The sequence below is a fragment of the Chinchilla lanigera genome, unplaced genomic scaffold (genome assembly GCF_000276665.1).
Source record: "Chinchilla lanigera isolate Chin_1 unplaced genomic scaffold, ChiLan1.0 scaffold00005, whole genome shotgun sequence".
NCBI lineage: Eukaryota > Metazoa > Chordata > Mammalia > Rodentia > Chinchillidae > Chinchilla > Chinchilla lanigera.
In genome coordinates this window covers 33,935,038-33,959,144 of record NW_004955406.1, presented here as the reverse complement: position 1 = coordinate 33,959,144, position 24,107 = coordinate 33,935,038, and the positions used below count along the sequence as shown (strand labels likewise).

General features: G+C 35.5%; 1 protein-coding gene across 3 annotated transcripts in view; it reads right to left on the bottom strand.

The window, feature by feature from the left end:
- Positions 1–24,107, bottom strand: part of Crb1 (crumbs family member 1, photoreceptor morphogenesis associated) — a 188,184-nt gene that overhangs the window by 46,793 nt on the left and 117,284 nt on the right. For all 3 annotated transcript variants that reach the window (XM_005375121.2, XM_005375122.2, XM_013521884.1), the window contains exon 6: positions 4,640–5,596. In XM_005375121.2, coding sequence (XP_005375178.1) covers positions 4,640–5,596 — 957 coding nt within the window. The remainder of the gene's footprint in view (positions 1–4,639; positions 5,597–24,107) is intronic.

Here is a 24,107-nt window from a genome sequence, read left to right as displayed (position 1 = left end):
GGAGGAAGAAGAGGACTGTTTTGTGGTCCTGGTTGGGAAGAAGGAGAGGCACTGTGGACAGGGAAATCGGGAGAAAGCAGTGTGCCGAACTCATCCAGCCTTTCCTGTGGCCAAAAGAGTGAGGATTACATGGACGTGGCAATGCTGTCCACCTGCATTATCTCAAAAGACGTCCTGAGATGTGAAAACAATGAAATCTGATGTCTAAAATCATTGATGATATAATAGGAACAAAAATTGCCATCTTTATAAAGCTTGTGCTGTATTCCAGTTAGGGAAAGACACACCAGAGACAGATAAAGAAATAAAGTATATAGTATGTCAGGAGGTAAGAAATCACTTGATATAAGATACTTTAGGTAGAGAAAGCAAATAGGAAAATTAGGAGTTAAAGGTACAATTTTAAGTTTAAATGGAATAGTCAGGGAAGAGCTCTCTCAGAAGATGACATCTGTACAAAAACCCAAAGAAAGGAGGGACATTACTGTAGTAATTCCAGAGATGAATCATGATGATTTAGTTCTCACCAGAAGTGTGGGGGTGGTAAGATGTAGTTCAATTTTCAAAATAATTTGAAGGTAGTACTGATAGAACTTCTAGCACATCTAGAACAAGTAGAACAAGGTAGTACTTCTAGAACAAGTTCTTTTTCAAGATTTTTGGCCCAAACAACCAGAAACCTTGAAGAGGTTTCCATTTATAGAGATGGGGAAGAACATTAAAGGGACAGATTGTGGGTGGATGGGAATTTATATTAATCTGAGATGCCTCACGATATTTATGAGGTGATAACTAATAGGTAGTTGATACAGAGGTTCAGGGAAGATGTCCTGGGTTAGTAATTTAGGAATTTTTGGTGAATATAAAAGACTTAAAGCAACAAGACTAAGATTACAACGATGAATGTAGAGACAGAGAGAACACAAGAGGTACAAGAACTGATCCCTTCAACAGTGTACAATTGGAAGCAAACAAGATGATATCCTCTCAGGATGAGAGGACCCTGAGACAGTGACAGCCCAGAAGCATAAGCAGGAAAGAATTTTCAGGAAGGGCAAGTGTTGGACTGTGTTAACGGTTACTGAGAGGTCAAGTAAGAAAGGGCTGAGATTTAACCACTGGATTTTGCAATCAAGGAATCATCCATGAACTTGACAAGAGCATGTTTTGATGATATTGTTGCCTTTAGGTTTTCACATCTCAGTCATAACCAGAAATAAGAAAACATATTCTTGTATGCTTAAATGCCATCAGATGGCCCAGTGGAAGTGTGGGCAGAGGTCAGACGTACTTTACTTTCGTTGAATTACAGTGAAACTTGCTTAGGAACCAGTCTGTTTGAAGACCTCCTGGATAAACAGCTACACTGTTCAGAACTCTAACTTGATTTCCTACAGCAACATTGCAGTTTGAATCTGCATGTAGAGACCACCTGCTCCAGGCAACTACAGGTAGCTTTCAAAGTCTACTGTTAGATGAAATAACCCCTTTGAAGAGGTTAACATCTCTGAATACATGCAGTACTTTCATATGAGATAAAATGCTTAATAAGAAAATTTGGCTCTTGAAGCCCTTGAGGTTTGAGGATATGCACAGACTCACTCAACCTCAGGGAGTAGAGGCCCCGCTGGTCATCAGACGATGCCTGCAGCATTACTTTGTGGATCCAGATTAAAAGACAGAACGCAGAGCTGTTTTCTCTTTTGCTTAGAAGCCTGACTCTCCGGTAATCCAATTCTTCAGAAATCACAAGCAGGTAGTCAGAATGTGTGATGTGCTACATGATTTTAGAAACACCTGAAGCCACAGGTGACCCTGCTGTGCACATGGAAGGAATGATTCTCATACATGTCATTGATATGTCCTAATGATAAATAATATAAAAAGTGAAAAACCAGTTTGACAAGTTTTAATGGTTGATGAAATTTAATGAGAATAAATAAAAGACACATATCTAAATGTGTCTCATGGGCTTAGAGCAAGACTGTGTGACATCATGACAGACAATGACTCAGAGCAAAGCAACCAAGTAATATGACTGTCAGAAAAAGCCAGTGTAACATTAAGCTGCAAACCAGAGGCATAGTGTACAGAATAAGAGAGGTTATGATCCTATGTCACTGTTTAGCGTCAAGTCACATAGATACCATATTTTAGAAAGAAGACAGATAAGCAAATTTATTCTAAAGTCAGCAAGCAGGTATGGAAGGGTCTGAAGACTGCCATGTGGAGACAGTCGAAGCTGGGAGGTGTAGCATGTAGAAGTGATGGCTTGCATGGAGCAAGATTTTTTCAAATATATAAATATTCTCATATAAATATGTTAAGATTTATATGAACATGTTCAAGAATTAAAATGTGGTAAATGAGTGAGATATTTGTGTGCATCATACCTCATTTAAATATAACAAAAGACTTGTTTGGAAACTTTTTCGTGATAGACTGAGTTCTCCATTCATGAAGATGTTTAAGCAGAGCTTTGGACCATTATACCGGGCAGGCCCAATAGTGTAAAAATGGAAAAGCCATGGAATAAAGCCTCTTCTATATATGTGAAATTGTAATTCTAGGATGATAAAATTCTCAATGTCTAGATGTAAAATAGAAGGTAAAACACATGTAGATTGCTTTTATAAATCAAATATTATCCCAGAGTAACAAAGGTAGGTGACAAATCTAAATATCTCAGAAGTTTCATGTTTCTGTATGCAATCAACACAAGCCACGCTGAGACAACCTTATAGACAGTTCTGTGGGTAGTGCTTAGGGGAACTCTTCTCAGAACTGTCCCACTTGAGAGTTTAGAACACTTTAGCAAGGTCAACTTCAAGATATTGGAAATCCCTTTGTCTTTTGTGTTTAGTCAGCTAACTAAATCTTCTATCCTGTTCTACTTGTTCTCTGCAGTATGTACCATGATTGGGAAACATTGTGCAAAATAATGATTTGGGTAAAGTTTGCCTTTGTTTTTTAGTACATCTCTTCTTGAATTTACATGTGCAGCAATAGCAGACTCCAAGTTCTCATTACTGCCCTAAAGCATGTTTTATAGTGGAAGTAGACTCCCAGAGAACATTCTTCATAGATAAGAGCCAATACAGAATATTTTAGTTTTATGACCAAGAAGTGATATGAAAAATAGAGTTTCCCCTAAACTTATCTGAAGAAATTTCAGAAAGAAAAGATTTCACAAAGCTGCCTCCCTGTAATTTCTTAAAGCCAAATATTCTCCTGGGGTTTAAATAGTTTCAAATAGTGTAGGGGTGCTAGGGGCAGTAAGGACGTGTAACCAATTTAGGAACTTGGTTTTAAAAGTTCATAATTTTCCAAGTTGGGAAAAATAAACTAAAGAAAACCAGAACACACTGGGTTGGCATCTCTTGAATACATTTACTAGGACAGTTAGCATCACCATGGTCAGTATTAACCTCATGGGTCACTGCATCTGGAAGCCAGTCAAAATGAGTCAGCATCTGTTTGTTATTTTGTATATGTAGTAAAAATATTGCCTTGGGTCAATTAAATTTTTCTTCAAAAAGTGAGCCATTGCTTCAGCATAATTTCCCCTTTTCTCCTTAAAAAAATCACAAAACAACTTGCCATTCTGTTTAAAATATTGCATAGAGCTAGTAGATGTCATACCTCATTGTCAAACAGGTCCATGATTTGTAATGAATATTGTGGTCAGGGAGAAACTCGTGAATAGTTTCTAATAATTCTTAGCCATTTGAACATGGAGTAGGGTATGGGCTAAGACTGGTTTTAATTTTACTTTATATAAAGCAGAGAAGACTATTTACCAGATGTTGTCCTACTTCAAGTTACTCTGAAATCTTGGAGTAAATTAGGGCTGAACTTCAAAGCAGTCGATTACAATAACCTCTCAGATTTTTACAATGCATGATAATAATAACAATAATAATAATGCAGGTATATATTGATCACTATCAGCAGCTATCTTCAGAATGATGCTCAAAATAAGAACTTGTATTGCTAGAGAAACTAGACCAATTCATTTATGGCATTTACCAAGTTTCACTGTGGTTACTTTTCACATTTTTTTCTTCCTTTTTTTTCTTGAGACATCTATCTGTTTTCTCAAGACAGTCCTGGAGATGATGCCTTTGAATGAAATTGGTGGCTTGTAAATGTATGAACTGAAACATGACTTTGGAGCAAGGGTGAATTGCATCTGAAGGAGAGCAAGGAAGTGAGTATTTACTGAGAATCTACAAGGCACGAGATACTCTGCTCTTATGTGGCAATGACTAATTTAGTCTGTAAAAGTCTTTTTTGTCCACAAGATTTTCTTTTAAATAAGATTTATGATAAATCCCTGATATATAACAAATGGTGAAATTTCTAAGAGCATTATGTCACACCAAGATGAAAACCAATTTGGATAGGGGCTATTTGCTTATTGTTTTACTTCTATGTCTGAGTGAAACTCAAATGTCCTATGAAATCACTCAAAATTAATACACATCACCTCCCTCTTCTTTTTTTGCATTATTGGACAAATAGTAGTAGCCTAAGTGGCAAGGGGACATTAGGTAGCATAATGAGAAGTAGCAGACGGGCTGTCTTTATGTTGATCTGCCTAGAGGCACAGCCCTCCTGGTGCTCAGCTTTCTCTCACCTCTCAGACAGTTGGGGCCTACATAGGGCCTGTAGCAGTCACACTGGTAGCCAAGCCACAAGTTGACGCAGCGTCCTCTGTTTTGACAAGGTTGACTTTCACACCAATCCTTTCGTGTGCAGCCTGCCTTGATATTTAATGACAAGCCAGATGAAATGTTCTCCAGGGTAATATGATTCGAATCAAATTTAATGTCTTGGAGACAGCCTACAAATGAAGGTGTGGATGCTGTATTATAGATGTTAAGCAGGGCAACACCATCTCTGGTCATTTCCACTGGTAAACCACCCAAAAAAGAGTTCTGAAAAGCACATATTGATTGATTCCTTTCAAATGGAGAGGGAGCGCTAGCGGTGCATTTCTCCTTACACAAGTTGTCAGCTAAGGAAAGGGTCACAGCCTCTGCAAACGCCACCTCCACTGAGTGCCACCGTCCGTCGCTGGTGTTGTGGGGAATGTACAGAAGCACCTGGGACTGATTATGAGCTTGGACTGATAAGTGAATGTAGCCGCTTAGCAACTCCAGCTTTGCAAACATGTCTCTGTTGCCCCGGAAAAATAGAAGTGCCACAGGCTGAACGGTCCGAAAGCTGAAGGCGATGCTACAAACCGAGCTCTGCGCTGTACGCGAGCCATTTGTGACCAACAGGAAGCCGCTGCCCTCAAATGAAAGTGTGGTGACAGCTTCACACAGTGACCCAGTATAGCCCGGCGGACATAGGCAGCTGAATCCATGCTGGCCATTCTGGAAGTGAGGGATACAAATTCCACTGTTTAGACATTGGTGATGTGTGCAGCCCAAGAGAATATCAGAACAGTCTTGTCCTCCATAAAATGTGCTTGAAAGGTTATCAAATGGGCAGTGGCAAGTGTAATTTCCAGGCAAGTTCTCACAGGTGCCACCATTTTGGCAGGGGTTTGATAAACATTCATTGACGTCTTCTTCACAGTGAATTCCTGTTAAATAAGGAACAATAAGTGAAAATTGTGCATATTCAGATCATAAATATGACAGAGCTGGCTTAGGGTTAAAACTGTAATAGAATATATTCCTTGAAGAAAACTAACATCAGTGATCTCATTTCACATGTGTTCTGCAGAGCAGAGCAGTCATAGCAGAGTTTGAATTCATCCTTTAGAAATAATGTTGATTACAGTAGGTGGTTCAGTCTACCCTTGCCTAACATCCATGTTACAGTAAACGTCATTAAAAATGGAAGAAAAGGAAAAATTTTGCTCCTAGACGTGATCCTAGATGCAAATGATTGCATAATTGTGGACTAGTATTGGTTATTCTTTATCCTGCTATTTCACTCTGTTCTATTTCAAAATACAGCTTTTGCCTTCTTTCTTGTAGCTCTCCATAACTCCTGAAACCAAAATTTGCTGGATATAAACATCAATATAGGGGTTCTAAGGTGAATGGAAGGGTCCAATTCCCTCCTCTCCAAACAATTCCAGTATAAATCAGATATATATCTCATGACAAACTCCTGCTTAGGTGGTACCTAAATTGCATAACTATATAGCAAAAGACTTAAATGGACAACTTAATAGCCTATAATCTCATTAAATTGTGAGTTCTATGAGAGAAGAGAAAATGTCTGTTTTATGCATCACCATATTTGGTGCTTGCTTAGTGCTCACTCATATTTGGCATGTGCTAAGTAATTTTTTTAATTAGTGATGACCTTCCTAACTTAACATTTTTTTGTAATGCACTTAGTCTGATCTGAAGCCCAAAGTACTCATTGTATATATTTTCAGATCCATTTAAACAACATTAATCATTGACTGTACACTGCCATTTATGTGGCCTATATTTAGGCACTTCATTGGATCCTGTTGTACTGATATTGTCCAATATTTAAGTTACTTTCATACTATCTTTATTAATTCAAAAACATGGCAAGCTCTGTGGAAACAAGGAAGGTTTACAATCCTCTTTATTGTCTCCCACAGGGCCTGAACAGTGCTAAGGGTACATGTTTTAAAAAGTTTGATGAATAGAAATGATAGAACTGAATTGAACTAATTTGTTACTTACTCATCCTTAGAGAAAGAGAGAACTGACATAAAATTATAGATAAAGTTTATTTCTAAAGGGGTGCTTAATTCAACTGAAATGCAAGTTTTGTTTAACTGATTTTATGAAGAGCTTAAACTTTTTCATTAGAAGGTATTTTAACTTTACAGGATTTTAAAACAAAAATAATCAAAAGTATTTCAGGAAGAAGAATATCGAACAGTTCATGAGGTATAACCAAAGTAAAACACTGATTGTTTTCCCTCTCACTATAATTAATGGAATGAAGATTTTTTTTCCCTCTGGATAAAATCTCCAGAAGAGTGTATGAATTTTATGATTGTTGTTGGATAATAGATTCATGATAAATTTTTTAGAATTCATAATAACTGAAATGACCATTCACCAAAAAAAGTCTCAGTGCAATTTAGAGTTACACGAATCCTCTCCCTGCGTCTGCTAGGCCCACTTTCAGATGTCTTGTGAGAAGACCTGGCCGGCTTCTGCCCTCATATTCTGCTTCTCTGCCGTCCTCCCCTCCAGACTTCTATGTTCTTGATTCTAGAAGACTAGAGCTTGTAGAGAAGAGAAGGGGTTCAGAAAGTTTTGGCCTGACTGAGGATGTTCCATGTCTTCTGAGCCTGGAAGGTTTTAAAGTTGATTTTTCTAAGTTTCTTGGGGCCTCCAGCTGAGATGTACTCCAGGGACCTGTGAGGCCGACTGGCTGCTCTCCCATTTCCTTGTCCCTCATCCCACGGCCACTGGTTTACTGGCTTTGACTCTTTCTTCACCAGTTCTCTCCATTGGCATTCCCTCATCTTCTGACAGGGGCCTGCTGGAAAATTTCCCTTTGACTTGGACCACTGACTGAAACTCCTTCTGTCACAGGTTTCCAGTCTCGACCTCAGGACGCACGTACCTTTGACCTGTATTTTAGGGGCCTTATTGGTCTTCCAGCACAGGATAGCAGCAACTCTCTCTCTCTCTCTCTCTCTCTCTCTCTCTCTCTCTCTCTCTTTCTATCTTCCTCCCACTCTCTTAGAATTAGCCACAGTTTTTCATCTTTAGATTCTCCAAGGAGGTGGAGAGTCTACTCTAAATTAATGGGTTCTCTCCTCATCCTAAGTGTAGACGACTCTGATACCGTCCTTTCAGCCATCTCACTCTGCTGGGGATTGAAATGTAACCCACTGGAAACTTGAGGGTACTGTACAACTTGTAACATGGCAGCTCTTTTCTCCAAAGAAATCTCTTCATAAACCCAGTGCTTCAAATTGCCTCTCAAGGGGCTGGGGATTTAGCTCAGCGGCACAGCGCCTGCCTGGCAAGCACAAGGTCATGAGTTTGATTCCCAGTACAGGAAAAAAAAAAAAGATGGACAAACTGCCTCTCAAGAATTTCACATACCCTTGAGATAAAGATACGTCTTTCAAAGCCTGAGGCCATTTTCTGTATTTATTGTGACATTCTGCATTAGCATGTCTCTTATAACTCACTTTGGTATCTGAGAGCAACATCGTCTTGGCCCTTTAGTTGGAACTTCAGCTGACCATTCTCTGAGATTTACGGAATGCCTAATCTGTGTTTTACACTCACAAAGTAGAATATGAGATACAAAGTGGGCGGCACAGACCTGGGCTCAAAATACTTACAATATAATGGAATAACAAAATGCATAGTTATGAAAATACATTGTACATAGTAGTCTCCCAGTGGGCATAGAAAATACATTAGGGCAACAATAGAGAATACTTAGCAAATTTTATGGGGAAGAATTGGAGAGAAACATAATGATAAATCTTTAGCTATGAAAACTTGGTCTTATAAACTAAGCAAATAAACCAATACATTACATATCTATAATTTATAAAGTTCTGTGAATAGCATGGAGTAACATCTAGCCTCTGCCCTCAAGGAATTTAACAAGTAAGACAAATTTATGAAAAATTAAATGATAATGTAAATCAAGACAATACAGAAGAAATATCACCACACATTATACAATAGATCTGAGTATATTGTACAGGCAACAGCGACAGCAAGGGATTCTGCACTCTCTTCACGCTGATCTGGGAAAGCTTTACGCAGATAGGATTTAATGTATTTCAGCATGGCTCAGAAGGACAAAAGCACTGCTGTATGGACAAATAAGTGAATAAACCAAATACTCGTCAGTGGGAAGCTTAAGGCAGTTAGAGGTGATGGTGAATCGTGAGGTTGGCCTGGAGGATTTATGTAGGAAAATCAAGTCAGAAAGGTTAGATGCAGCCAATTTGGAGGTCTGGGAACTTACAAAGTTTTTATTGTTTTATTTTTATGTGTTTACTACCCGATTTTCTGACAGTGGGGAATACTGGGCTCATTGTTGGACAGAAGACCAGTATGGTTTCTCATAAAGATCAGTCCCACAGGGAAATATAACAGAGTGAAGTGGAAAGGAGCTAGAGACAGGAAGACAGCTAGGCAGCTATTAAAATTGTCCACACAGAAGGTTATTTGGGCCTAAAATAGGATGTCTATTTCCTTTCAGTTATAGTCAACATAGAAATGCACATGGCAGAGCTTTCTTTACTATTTGCTCACTGTGTTTTCTTATAATACTTACTAAATACTTATACAGTTACTCTTTCACAAAATACCCAAAATGTGTTCATACATGTCCTTTAAATATATAGGGAAGCTAGTTTTAAATAATGCCATGATTAAAAAAAGTAACAAAAACTCATATCAAGATCAAAAGTCTGAAAAACAATAAGCACAATTTACTGAAAAGTTGAATGACTACAGTGACTTGTGCTGAAAATCAATTCTATTAAACATTTCCCTGGTAAAATAAGAGCAGACATTTTTACTTGATAAACCCAGTGAACTAAAAGTGGGAAAACAGATTGAAAATGCTTTCGTTAGTTACATGACTGGCTGAGCAAAGAAAAAAGATCTGTCAATCAAAATAAAAAGATTGGGCAATATTTATAAGATTACTAGTACATTCAGTATTCTTAATTTGTATTTTAGTTGACTATGAATTATTTGTTTATGTATAAGTACATATAGTATAAGGTAGATGAATGCATGTTACTGTGTTTTGTTTATTTAAAGGTCATTTAAGCATTATTCCTTTATTTTATTTTTCTAAAATTCTTTTAGTTCAAACAGCTTCTGATTCTTCGATAATATTATATTTTTAAAACAATTTGTTATTGAAAATTTTTGCTGCTTGGTATATCTCATACATTAATCAGAATAAATTATATGAATGGGTAAAAAGGACATAAACTTTATGTTTAAATATAAATATCACTACCTATTAAAATGGCTTTTGGCATAATCCTCACATAATTGAAGTCATGGTCAATGAAATATCTGGAAGAATGCTATTTCTACAAAGACATACAAAGATAGCATAAAAACCAAGGTTCCATGTATAAATATATCCACTCTTCCTTACTGAAAACTTCTACTTTTCATATGATCATAATATCATATGAAAACATTAAACATTAGTGGCTAAATAAAAATCTTAAAAACTCAAAAGGTGGTACCAGTTATCTTACATAAGTAATAACAAGAGAGCAATTTACCTATGAGCATCACCATTAAAATATGAGAACAATTTATTCTGGCTCCAAACATTTCTCTGGGAAAAAACAAAAACAAAAAACCAGGCACCTAGGCTGACCGACCAAGTTTCTGATGTACCATTTCCAAAAGCACGGGCTTGGTTTTCAGTATCACCATCTTCCTCTCAGCCAGCAGGTGGAGAAAGAAGGTTTAAAGCATTTCCCTCCACCCTGCGTCAGCGGGCTTAGTGTAAGACGCATTTGTGCTGCTTACCAGGCAGCTGCGTTATATTCTTAGCTCCAATCCCTGCTTAACACACGATGATTGTCCATGTGAGCGCGACACTGAACATGAGCAACATTATTTTGGAAAAATGAGTTTTGAGGAATCTAAATACAGATAGTCATGTGGACAACTTTTATTATGAAAAATTAGGGTTTGCTTCTACTTTTCTTTACAGTGAAAATATTGTTGCTTTTTTGTTTCACTTTTCTGTTTTGCTTTTGAATAGTGGCTAAGAAATGCATAGTAACATCAAAACCATTAACCTATGTGGGGAAGGGTAAGGAGATTTTTTTTTTTTAGTTAGGAAAAAAGAGTAGGACGTTCTGAGTCAGCCCTCTTTGTCTCTGAGGTTCCACGGGCACAGATTCAACTAACTTCGGATCAGAATCACTGTTTTAGAAATTGTGTCTGAAATGAACAGGTACAGATTTTCTTCTGGGCATTATTCCCCAAACAGTACAGTGTGACAGCCATATATATAACACTTATATCATATAGACACGATAAGTAACCTAGAGATGCTTTTAAATATGCAGAGGATGTGCGCAGGTCACTGAAGCATTCTTGTATTTTGGCGTCCCTTGAGGCCCTCAATCTACATTTGCTGAATACCAAGAAATTACTGCACTTTTGTGGTGCTTTCAGACCTAAATTCCACCGTCCATGAAAGGATAACTGCGTCCTGTTCCTCTGAAATCCAGTGCTGTTTGACTTTATGGAGCAGGATCATTTGAATATGTTTAGGGTTTGAGAAACGCTTAGGGTAATGGTGCTTGACATTTTCATTTAACTTTTTCTGAAAGGAGAAACCTGAAGACGCATGGAGGTTTTATATAGGGAGTGCCAGCTGAGATGTCACTGATGCCTCCAGAATGTGCTAAGAAAAATAAATATGCAAACAAATGAATAAACATTCTGTGTTTAAATATGGAGATTGTAAAGTTGACTCTTTTCTCAGGGCCTGGTTCGTCATTTATTTTTATTTTAGACATAACTAAAATAAGCTTGACTATGAAATCTCTCAATTTGCAGTGAACCAGAATCAACAAAGGAAAAGGAAAAAGGGGAGCTGCGCGTGCATTTTGGCCAGGAGAGCATCACAGCTGAGAGCTGGGCAGTGCCCGTGAGTGAGGGGTGCTGATGCTTCCCGAGTCTCTACCACATGCAAGGCCCCATTTATAGGACGGCTCTACTCCTGGGGCCATTTAATAATTTCAGCAAGTGTTGGGAAGGACATTGCCAGCGTCATGTCATAGGTGATGATATGAGCCAGCTTGTAGTTGGCACCCCGTGTGCTTAAAACCTGAGACAAGCCTGTTCTCTCTAGAGTGTGGAGCTTCAAGCAAAATAATATGATGAAATGGCATAAAATAATACAAAAACATAGCCATTTAGAGATACTGAAAACAGGAACAAAGTCAACAAAGTCTAAACAGTACAGGACAATAATCAATATATGTCATCCCCATACAATACTATCTACCACATTTTTATCCAGAAATATAAGAAAGTATGAAATATTTTAATGTGAGATGATTAAAGTGAAACAAAATTTTTCATAAGGCTCAAAAATACGTTAGGTCAAAAGCTCTTTTATATACATTATCACCAACCTTAATGATACCAGGAAAATGTGGAGTGGGTGATTTGTTTAGTATGATAAGCTTTTATTTTTATGTACAACATAGAGCATGAGATTATTTCTTTGGTATCCATCACTTTGTCCCTGTGCTCCTTTATTATCATGCTAGTTTGAAGTTATGGTACAGAGACACATATACAAATACTCTAGACCTGGTATTTGTTCAGGACTATTTTATAGCCCAGATTTTAAAAATGCTGAACCCAGAGAAGGGTTTTACTCAGTCTATTGTTTGAAAAATATTCTGACACCTTCAAATGAAAGAGCATACAGCAAAAAGCTTTGTGTTTTGATTCTACATATCACTTGATTTTACACTTCAAAAGTCACGCTGACACTCCGTGGGTATTGGTAAACGATTTTTTAAAATTATGGACTAACACACAGAATGCTCTGCATTGCACGTGCTCACTCTCGTTGGTGTTACTTTGAAAAGTAATTTCAGAGAAACTCAGCCCAGTTCAACCAGAACTATTCTAATTGGCTTTGATCAGTAAATCATCAGAAACAACTCTGCTCTGGCTTAGTCCCTTTTTCCCTTCTTGTCAAAAGTGAATGATTAAACACTCAAGTTATGGTGAACTACAAAAACCTGCTTTGTATTGGGTTGGATGTGTTGCTATTCCAAGTAACGTTTGCTTTCTTTCTGCCACAGTAAGAATTGGCTTTACATTCTTTAGTAGTGCTGTTTGTCATTTTGCACAAATTTATTAATATTTTCATTCTGCACAGCTACAAAATAATGTCAAAGGCCAGGTAAATTACTGGTCTGGTAAGGCCTGCCTGACATTCAAGGCCCTCTACAATCTGGCTTTTATTTATTTCCTAGCATTACTTTTCCACTTCCCCCTTCATAAATGGTCTGTATTAAAATATACTTTAGTAGAATAAAAATTAAAACACATACAGCATTTTATCTCTCTCCCCATTTATTAAAAAATCCAAGTTTTCTTCCAGGACTCATCTCAATTAGTATTTACCCTATAAGAATATTTCCCTTAGGTAACCCTCACACGTGTTTATCCTGGAACTTCTCGGGCTGATGTTCCCAGTATAAACTGCATTCTATTGCTGTTTATTGTGAAACATTCGTGATCTGTTTTTCTCACCTGTACTGTAAGACTTTTAAATCGTCATGCATCTTTGCATTTTACTCCTAGTATAATGCGTTACATAATATAATGGAGTGTTTCATGCTGTATACTCTACTGTACAGTGATACAGTTTGTATACATATTTTAATTGTGTACATTACTGTATCAATTTTCAAAGTTGAAATAAACATGCATTCAATTGTTCTCATGCATAAAATGTCTAAGGCATTGGAACAGAGCTCTCGACATTACATATCTATGAAGTATCTGAAAATATAAGTAATATTTTATCATTTACTGCTATTTTATTTTGCTGGAGAGATAATTCATGGAGGTGATTCCTTAAATCTTAATATCTTAAAAATTATCTGGTGTTGAGGTGTTATATTTTAAAATATGGATTCTTAAGACATATCCTTAGAAATATAGATTCCGTAAATGAGAACTGGTGCCAAATACTGAATTTTTACAAGTGCCGTAGGTAGTTTTAACAGTATTTCTCAAATGAAGTCTAAAATTTCAGCAGCTGTCCAAGCTGCTTAAAAGTATGGATCATACTTTTAAGTGAAATAAATTGGACATACATGTCTAAATATCTCATTGTTTCTCTTGTGGGAGAAACTTAAAGGGTAAATGAAGACCACGATGGATAATAGATATTGGCAAGTAGGAAGGAAATGTTCAAGTGGGAAGGAGCACAGGGGAGGGAGGAGTGCGAAGGGAAGAAAGGAAAAGGAAAAGAGAATAGAAGGAAAAAATGAAAACAAAGCTTTTGTAAAGAAGAAGGGGAAGAAGGGTTGAAGGGAAGGGAATGGAGAAAAAGAAGAAGTGAGATACAGTATGTACAGGTACAAATTCCCTATGAAGAATATGATCAGTATGTGTATGAAAAGGGTACCAGTAACATTAATTTAAAAAATAAAGTTCAGGCAAATTGTATTATCTGGATACTGGAGAGGGATCAGGGAAGAGTAGAATTATTTCAATTAATGTTTATGATTTCTTTTTAGGTAAATATGCTGTGTATGTTAACTTTTTTCTTATGCTTTTATACTGGGTAAAATTTGTATATCTTATATCACTGTAACTCCTATAAAAATAATTCAGTGATAACATATATATAGTGTATATCAGAACCTGTCCCAAGTAAAATGCAAAGTAAAAGGTATTTTCCTTATAAAAAATAATAATTCTATGGTAATAATCTATTCTCAATCATGATTTTATTAACAAACACCAATATCATAGACAGTAGGGAGATTTATTTTTAAAATATGGTTAGTATTTTGTCTGACAGATTGAGCACCAAAATAATGTGATTTAATTTTCATCTTGATAATTAGGAGAGTACAGGTTAAAACATTCTTAAGACCTCAATTTATAAGTACAAGTAACTTAATGAAACCAAAACAGGGTAAATTTAAAATATCAGTTAAGATAAAAATCTATACACTAGTATACCAGAAGAAAGCATACAGTAAATAATTTAAAAGTCAACAAAACAAAAAAGAGATGATATAAACCAGATAGAACAAATGTTATAAAAATAAATATAAATAGTTAAACTTACAGTAAAAGGGAAAGATTTAAAAGTTGTGTTCAAACAGAAAATTTAAGAATATTCTAAGGCAGAACAAAAATTTAGGATAGGATATACTCATCTCAGATAAAACAATATAAATTTAAATATATGATGCAAGAATGAGGAAATTTTCATACTGAGAAAAACTATAGAATAAATCTACAAGTTTGGTTATTGCCATTTAGGTGAACTAGTGACTTAGGAAATGAGATAAAATCTCCCTGATATAGTATATCTAATATTAGATTAAAATAGAAAGCACACCCTTTAAAAGTTGGCATTGCTTTGGAAGTAACTGATGGATCTTTATGACGTAGACTAGAATCTTTCTCTCCGCTCCCAGACCCTCGTCATCTCTGTCTCTTTTGGACTAAGTCTATCAAGGAAGATGAACTTTACAGTACATATACAGTGAAAAATCAATTCTAGGGCTTCCCTTCTACACATAATTACAAATGCTACATAATCACACACTGAATGTGCAGTATAGGTTAAAAATTACCCAATGGCATGAAGTTGTAGTGGTAGGTATTTGTTTTGGCTTTTGTTAATTAAAAAATAAATATCCCTGAAAATTCTTAACTACTAATGCACAGTTTTCCTGTTGATCCTGAATTCAGACTACTATGTAACAGAAAAAGAAGACACAGGGCAAACATTTAGAGTAGATTTTAGGCTTTCAGCCATAAAATGCCAACTTTTTCTGTAGAAAAAAATGCTAAACCCAAACACTAAATAAGCCTCAAAACAAAATTCCAAAGAATATGAGATCACAAAAATTAATATTTGTGCATGAATTGGTGAGAATAAAGATTATAAAAGTTAAAATGTATATGATCATGCATTATTTAGTTAAGATATATGATAACAAAGCATTTGAGAACAGGATAAAAGATGAAAATATTTTCAAAATGTAAAAATAAGAACTTCCAGTGTGAGGTCATGAGTTTGATTCCCAGTACCAAAAATAAATAAATAAATAAGTAAATAAATAAAAGTAAGGACTTCTAGAAATAAAAATATAACTATTGGAGGAAGAAATTAATTGTGAATTAAATAATAGGTTAGACACAGATCAGGACAGAATTACTGAACAGGAGGGTGGGTCTGAAGAGAAAAACACCAGGATGTACCTAAAAGAGACAAGAAGGTTAAAAACATGAGAACATAGTAGTATAAATCAACGCCTGTCAAATTAAATTGTAGGAGACTACAATAAAGAAAGAAAAGGGAAATGTTGGAAGAGCCAACAGTTGAAAAATTCTAAAAATTGAGGAAAAGACCAAATCTTAGATGTAAAAAGTACAACAAATCCTAAGAGAAATAAAAGACACATTGCACACAATTTTTATAAAAAATTTAAAACTTATTGAATCCTTCAAAGAAAAAATATAGACACTATTTCTGCACAGAGAAAAGCTAAGAGCTATACAAAAATAAATGAATAGACCTATAATACTTGCATTTTGTCAGCTAGTAAAGAAGTTGACTAAAAATTGACAAAATTAATAAAACAATGGATATATATTATTAAATGTTAGCATACATAAATTTAATATCAGCATTTGTGAATTTTATTTGTTAAATGAATAAAAATATACGCATATTTATTTCTAAATACTAGGAATAAAATGCATTCTTTAATCAGACTAAATGGTGCAGGTCTATAATCTCAGCTATGCAGGAGACTGAAGTGGGAGGATCATCTGAACCCAAGAATTCAAGTCCAGCCTGGGCAACAGAGCCAGACGTCTCACAAAAAAACTACAATATGTACTTTTTCTTGATGTGTATTTTCAGAAAGAAAACATAAGGATAAGGAAAACTGAAATCCTGGTTCACGGTTCATGTTCACAGAGAATGGGATAGCTATTATGGAGCTATGGGACAGTGATACCTCAGAAACTTAGAAATAGAATTACATGTGATCTGAGGAATATATATATTTAACGTTTGTTCCTGTTACTTCACCCAGTTCCTAAAATCCTCAGGATCTCCAAAATGATTGTCTTTTTGTAGGCTAAAAGGATGACAGAGGCTGGCAAGAAGCCAGGTGGCTTTAGGGTGTGGGCTGATCTCGAGAAAGATCAGGCGAGACTGAAATGCAGGACCCTGTGCTGCAGAAATGACTGCCTCTCTGCTGCTGAGGGAAACATTCTCACGTCTTTTCAGGTCACGGATATATTCTGTGTTGACCGTTGTAATGCGGGAACAAAAAAATGTTTTTTCCTACACCATAGAATCCAATATATCAAAATACATATCAATACCAAAACTAGAAAACAGGAATCTGAAGGGATATTTGTTCACCAATGTTAATAGCAGCAATTTTCATGATACTCCGAAATGTGGAAGTAGCCCCAGTGTCCATTGCCAAGTGACTGGGCAAAAAAAGTCGTATACAAATACAGGGCTGCTGCATGGATGAACCTTGATGACATCACGCTCCGTGAAATAAGTCAGCCACAGCACTAAGTACCATCCGACTTCACTTATATAGGATGGTGTAGTTGTCAATTTCATAGTTAAAGTAGAATGGTGGTTGGAAGGGAGGGAGGAATGCGGAATAGTTTGATGAGTACAGAGATTCAGCTCTGTTAAATAAAGAGTTCCAGAAACTAGCTGCACGGCTGTGTGAAAGTGCTTGGCACTGCTGAATGATACACTTAAAAATGGTTAAGAAGCAAATTTTCATTATATGTATTTATCACAATTAAAATTTTAAGTAAAAAGACCGTGAAAAATCTTTTTTTTTTCCCCCCAGGGAATCAAACTCACGACCTCGCGCTTGCCAGGCAGGCGCTGTGCCACTGAGCTAAATCCCCAGTCCCTAAAAGTCCCTTTAAAAATGCTTAAAGGTAGCAGCTCAAAACTGTAGCCATCCCAGAACTATAGATGTAATTTTAAAATAGAAAATTTATCAATAACAAACACCACTATGCATAATTAAAAATGATTCTTTTAAGATGCTAAGAATCCATTAAATAAAATTTGACCCCATTTCCAGCAGAGAAAACTTTCTTAAAAGAGTAGGGTAGAAACATGTAGAACAAGGTACATTTTAAAAATACATTTATAATGGTAATGAACTAAGGTAAGATCAGGAACATAACTGGGTTAGTTAATATTCAAGTATGCTTAATTATAATTAATTATGCATGGGTTGATCTTAAGACAATTCAATTTAAATGTACCTTTTACGATTTGTCTACAGATATGATCATTTTAATAAAAGATAAAAATTGTAACTCTTGGAAAGAAATTATTTTCAAAAAAGATATAAGACTTTTTATACAACTCTAAAGGTTGAGTCACTTCACTGGGCTCTAAACACTAGCTCACCTATCGTTTTGACAAGATAATACAATTATATACTACAAAACCGAGCCACATCAGGGTAAAGTGCACGTGTGAGCCAAGTGGAAGAATTCACACACTTGACTCTGTCCCTCAAATCCCAAGGACCACTCTTCTTTCCTTCATCATACTGTTTCACTTAAATTTCATATCTGATTTACAAAACCAGAGACTTATCTTCAGAGTGACAAAGTCTACTACAATTATATTTTTAGAAAATCTTTTAAGAACTGTAAAAGTATTCATAGAATATTATATCATGAAACCACTATACAAAGTTATTCATAATATGATTTCAATTTCAGTATGTGTGTGTGTGTGTGTGTGTGTGTGTGTGTGTGTGTTGTGTCAGAGGGGAAAAAGGAAAGAGAGAAGTAGAGGGGAACAAGAGAAAGGAATCATAAGAAACATGCCAAAAATTTTCCAGAGTGTGTTTAAGGTTGCTTTTTAATTTTCTTCATTTTTTCTGTATTTTCCACATTTTCTATAATTACTTTGCTTTATTTTTATGTAGAAAACTAAAACTATAATAGCTATTATATTTAGAAACAGAACTACACAAGGTTCTAAGTCTTAAAGAGCTAAAGCACAAGAAAAAAATGGAGTCAGGACTGAGTGAGTGTCTGAGAAATCTTGTAGATCAAGTGAGCAGTGGAGTTTTTGTTTATTTTGTTTGTATAGTTTATTGTGGAGGAAAAAGCAGATTAGATTTTATAAGAGCACTTGAAACTCAAAAGAGTTTTAGTGATGTGCTTGCTATTTCTGTTTTAAATATGATTCTTTGTTTAGTTCATCATTTTAAAAAAATGCACTTTTGCCTCTGGTTCTGCTGGTGGCTCCTATATTCCTCTGACCCCACTTAATAGCAGCAGGCTAGGAAGGATGCACCACCATCTAGTGGTAACTCGGGTCAACTGCAAAACCCCTCCCTCCCTCCCTCCCTCCTTCCCTTCCCTTTCCTTCCTTCCTTCCTTCCTTCCTTCCTTCCTTCCTTCCTTTGCTCCTCCCTTCTTTCCTTCCTTCCTTCGTTTATCCATTACATAGCAAGAGCTGTTGCATACTTCTTAGGTAGTGAGTATTTTGCTAAACCTTTTGGTTTTATTGATGTGCTCCTCACATGCATTAGGAAGACTGTTATATGGCCCCAGTGATCCCCATCTCCTAGTATTCACAGTCTTGTGCAATTTTCCCCCCTTGGTAACTTGCTTCTAACTGAATGTGGCAAAGGCCATGAAACCTCACTTCTGTGATAGTCACAGAGACCATGACTTCCATCTTGCCAGAAGACCCTGTCTTGATGACTTTGTCCAAATTGTCTTTGTAAAATGAGTCCCCTACTTCTGAGGAACTGAGACCTTAGTCCAGCTACCCTCCAGGAGTTGAAAAGATTGTACAAGTGAGCTTGTTAGTATAGTCTTCTCAATCAAGCCTTCTGAAGAGACCTTGGCCAATCCCTTGATTGCAGTTACATAGGAAACTTGGAAGCAGAGAAAACAACTACCCCACGTCCCGCAGATACTGTGAGACCTTATGTTGCCGTTACTTTAAGCTACAGGAGTTTAAGACAATTTGCTATGAAACAATGAGTAACATATCAAAATAGCTCTATGAGCAAAGTAAGATTATAATGTCCATTTTAACCTAAACTTAAAGAAATTAAATAATTTAATCAATAACACAACCTAGTAGATGTAAGTGTTATAACCCAAACTAAGATCTGTTTGATTTCCTGAACCTTACTCTTACTAACTGTGCAAAGCTACTATCCTATCCAACTATTTCCCATCGGTCAGGTAAAAGTACTGGGGTTGTAAAGACAAAAGAAAAAGGAGCTCACATTCTTTTGTAGGCAAATGATATTTAAAGTAATCAAAGTTGTATTAAACTCTTTTAAGTGCTGTATCCATTAGAGTGCTATGAAAGTGCAGTTATAATGCACAAAATATATGCATGTAACAACTTGTAGTAATGGGGAACCTTTCAGAACTATTAATGATAACAGCCAGCTGCAGCACATGGGCCAGAGATTCAGCATCACTGGTTAGAGGGAAGGGACCAAGGTAGATTAAAGGAAAATCGAAGAAGGTTTTCTCAAGGAACATCTGAATCATGTCCTGCAGTATGAACTGGAAGTAACAGGTGAAGGAGAGAATTGGAGAAAACAGCATTTAGAAATACTATACATGGAGACTTGAATGCTTCCTGACTCCTGAAACACACACACACACACACACACACACACACACGACTACTGCCTTAACCCCAGTCTTGGCAAACCTTCATCTCTTTACTGTCCCTTCATTTTTGTCTTTTTCTGGATGGAATCATATATAAAATGCGTTGACTCCTTCTCTGGAACACAGAACTATTTCTTTAATTATTTTCCTGATTACCTTATAAAGTTTAATATTTTTTCAATTGAAACCATCACTTTATTTCTAAAACCTGTTCCTCCTCCCATGTTTGCTGACCCCTACTATTATTCAGATTGCATAAGTTAATTGTAAATTTTGTTATTTATCCAAGAAGTGTTTCCTTTCCTCTTGCAGTTCAGTGCCTCGTTAAGCCCCGTGATTCTGTCTTCCAAGCCCCACCCACCGGGAGTATCTAAATTGAGTCCCCATCATTTCCTCATATACTTTCCCACTTCACCTGCCTTCCTTTAGTGTTACCTTTCCCATCTGTTCTCCCACTGATACCAAAGTAAGTACCCCAAATTCAAAATCTTGTTTAAAATTATTGATGTTATCTTTAAAATAAATGAGTAATAGATGAATAGCAAATGTCAAATTCCAAGAAGTACCAGTATTTAGGGGGTTAAAGAGCTACTGCAACAAAGGAAACATAGTTAGAAGAAAGTAGTGCTGTAGAAGACAAGAATATGATATTGAAAGGAAGGAGTAATTGATGAAACAAGGATGCTGTGTGAACACAAACCTAAGACTGAAAATGAATTTTGCAATCTGATTGTTATTATGGGGCTGGGTATATAGCTCAGCAGCACAGTGCCTGCCTGGCAAGTGCGAGCTTGTTAATTCTATTCCCGGTACCAAAAAAAAAAAAAAAAAAAAAAAAAGAATGAATATTATAGACTTTAACAAATTTAGTTTTAGTGTAGTAGTTGAATCACAAGCTGATTACGATAGGGTGGAGAGTGAGAAATTAGGATGAAGATGAATATTATTGTCATACAGGCCCCAGTTATTTCCACTGTTTAAAATCAAGTTCACTTAATTCACACAAAATATAATTCATTTGTGTGAGGTGTACAAATATATACACTACGCAGTTACTACCACCACAATCAAGATACAGAACATTTCTTCCTCCGCAAAAAGTATTCCCATCTCTGTCAATATCAGGTCCTAATCCTACGTCCTGGAAAACTTTAATCCCTTTATAGTTTCCAGAACATCATAATTCATCTTTGTTGTTTCATGTGTTAGTAGCTCAGAACTTTTTATTGCTCAACAGCTTTCTATTGCAAGAACACGTTTTTGCTTATCCATTCTCCAATGGGGGCAATTTGGGTTGTTACGAGGCTTTTGAAATTATAATTAAAGCAGTGATAATAATGCATATACAGGTTTTGCTTAGACATATATTTTCATTCTTTTTAGTAAATATCTAGGAAGTAGGAATGGGATTGCTGGGTTTTACATTAAGTGTAATTATAGTTTTATAAGAAAATACCAAACTGTTTTTGATTTATATCTGCACAATCAAAGCATCAGAATTACTCCGCATCCCACAACATTTTATTATTGCACAGCTTACTATAAACATAGATAAAATATCAATAGTTGTGTAGTGTTATCTTGTTATTTTCTTGATGTTGACCATCTTTTCATGGAATTATTTGTCATCTTATTCAATGAAGTATCTGTTCAAATCATTTGTATACTTTTCAACTGATTTGCTTGTATCCTTTTAAACTGATTTATTTCTTTGCATCACTACTGAGTTGTAAGATTATTTAAATATCCTAGATAGCTCTACGTATGAAGATGTGTTTTACAATATCTGCATAATGTGCTTTCATTCAATTTTAAGTGTCTTTCAAAAAACAAGCATTTTCTGTGAAATGCAATTTATGAGTTTCTTTTACAGTTGGCACTTTTTTGATCCAATTTATTTTTTTATTTTAAAGGTAAAAGAATGAAAACATTAACAAACACATACATTTACAAAAAAACACAAAAACAATATAAGCAATACGGAATTTCAGACAAGGTGATAAGAAATTAACAATGGTTGTTGTATTACATATTGATATCTTCAAATTGGTTACTTAGGAAAACAAATATAGACATGTAAGATTGATCCAACAATTAAACATTAACTGTTCCTTTCAATAAAGCAGTAGAAGTCAGTAGTACAACTATGTTAGTTATCCTGTGTATACGTGTATATATATAATTTCCCCTTCTTTCTCTTTTCCCTTATCCTTTTGATCCAATTTAAAAATCTTTGTGAATGCCAAGATCAAAGAGATTTTTCCATTTTCTTTTAGAAGTTTCATAGTTCTAGAACTAAGCTTTAAATCTAATCCTTATTAGAGTTTTTATATGTTATATGAAATTTGGGTTGAAGTCCATTTTTGTGCATACGGCTGCATGCAAGGCTCTGTCTCGGTTAAAAAGGCTATCTTTCTCCACTGATTTGCTTTACATCTTTATTTGAAATGAGTTACCACACATACATGGTCCTACGTATGCATTTTCTATTGTACTATTTATGTCTATTTGTTTAAAATGAGTTCATGACATGTACTGTACATGGGCCTATTTCTGCATTCTCTATTATTCCTTTTATCTATGATTATGCTTTGTCAGTTCCACAGTATCCTGAGTACTGTGCCTCTTGGAGTTAGGTGTTGTTTGTTCTTCAATTTTGTTTTTTCCCAATTAGTTGTCAATATTTTACTTCCCTTACTTTTCTATATAAATTACAGAATCAGCTTATCAATTTCTACCAAAAAACTGCTGGTACCTTTATATTACATTGAAGACAGAGATCTAATTTGGAAGAGTTGCTCTCTTAACATTGATCTTTCAATTAATGAATGTAGCATATAACTTGATTTTATGTTTTTGTGATTTTTTTCCTGAGTCTTTTGTAGTTTTCATAATATTTATGCTGCAACTATTCTATTAGATTTTCACCTAGTTATTTCATGAGCTGTATGTGTGTGTGTGTTATTTTAAATGGTGCTTTATGTTTTTGCTTCAAATGCTTCAACACTAGCATATAAAAGTAATTAATAATTACCCATTTACTTTTCATCCTGTGACCGTATTATACTTATTACTTCTATTTTTGGCAGATTGGAGATTTTCTACATAAACAATCATGTCATCCATTAATAGAGGGGCTTTAATTATTTGTCCAACCTGTTTAATTGTTATTTCTCATTCTTACCAAGTTTCACTGAACAGGACCGCCAATATGATGTAGAATAAAAGTGGATACCTTTGTGTCATTCTTTAGCATAAGGGGAAATATATTCAGTTTTTCACCATTACTATGATGTTAGCTGTAGGTTTTTTAATAGATGTTTATAATCAGGTTGAGAAAATTACCTTCATGCCTAGTTTACTGAGTATTTTTTTATGTTTGAATTTTAAACTGTTCATTTTTCCCTGTGTGTATTGAGATGATCACGTTTTCCCTTCTTATTCTATTATGCTGAATAACATGGATTGAAGTTTTAATGTTGAATGAACCATGTAATCTCAGGTTAATACTGTTTTATCTTTGTACATTATCCTTTTCATAGATTGCTAGATTGGGCTGCATAATATTATATAGAGGTTTTCTTTTCATCTATTTTCATCAGAGATATTGGGTTGCAGTTTTCTTATACTGATTTGGATATCAGGATAATGGAAACCTTGCAAGTAACTGGCAAAAGTCTTCTC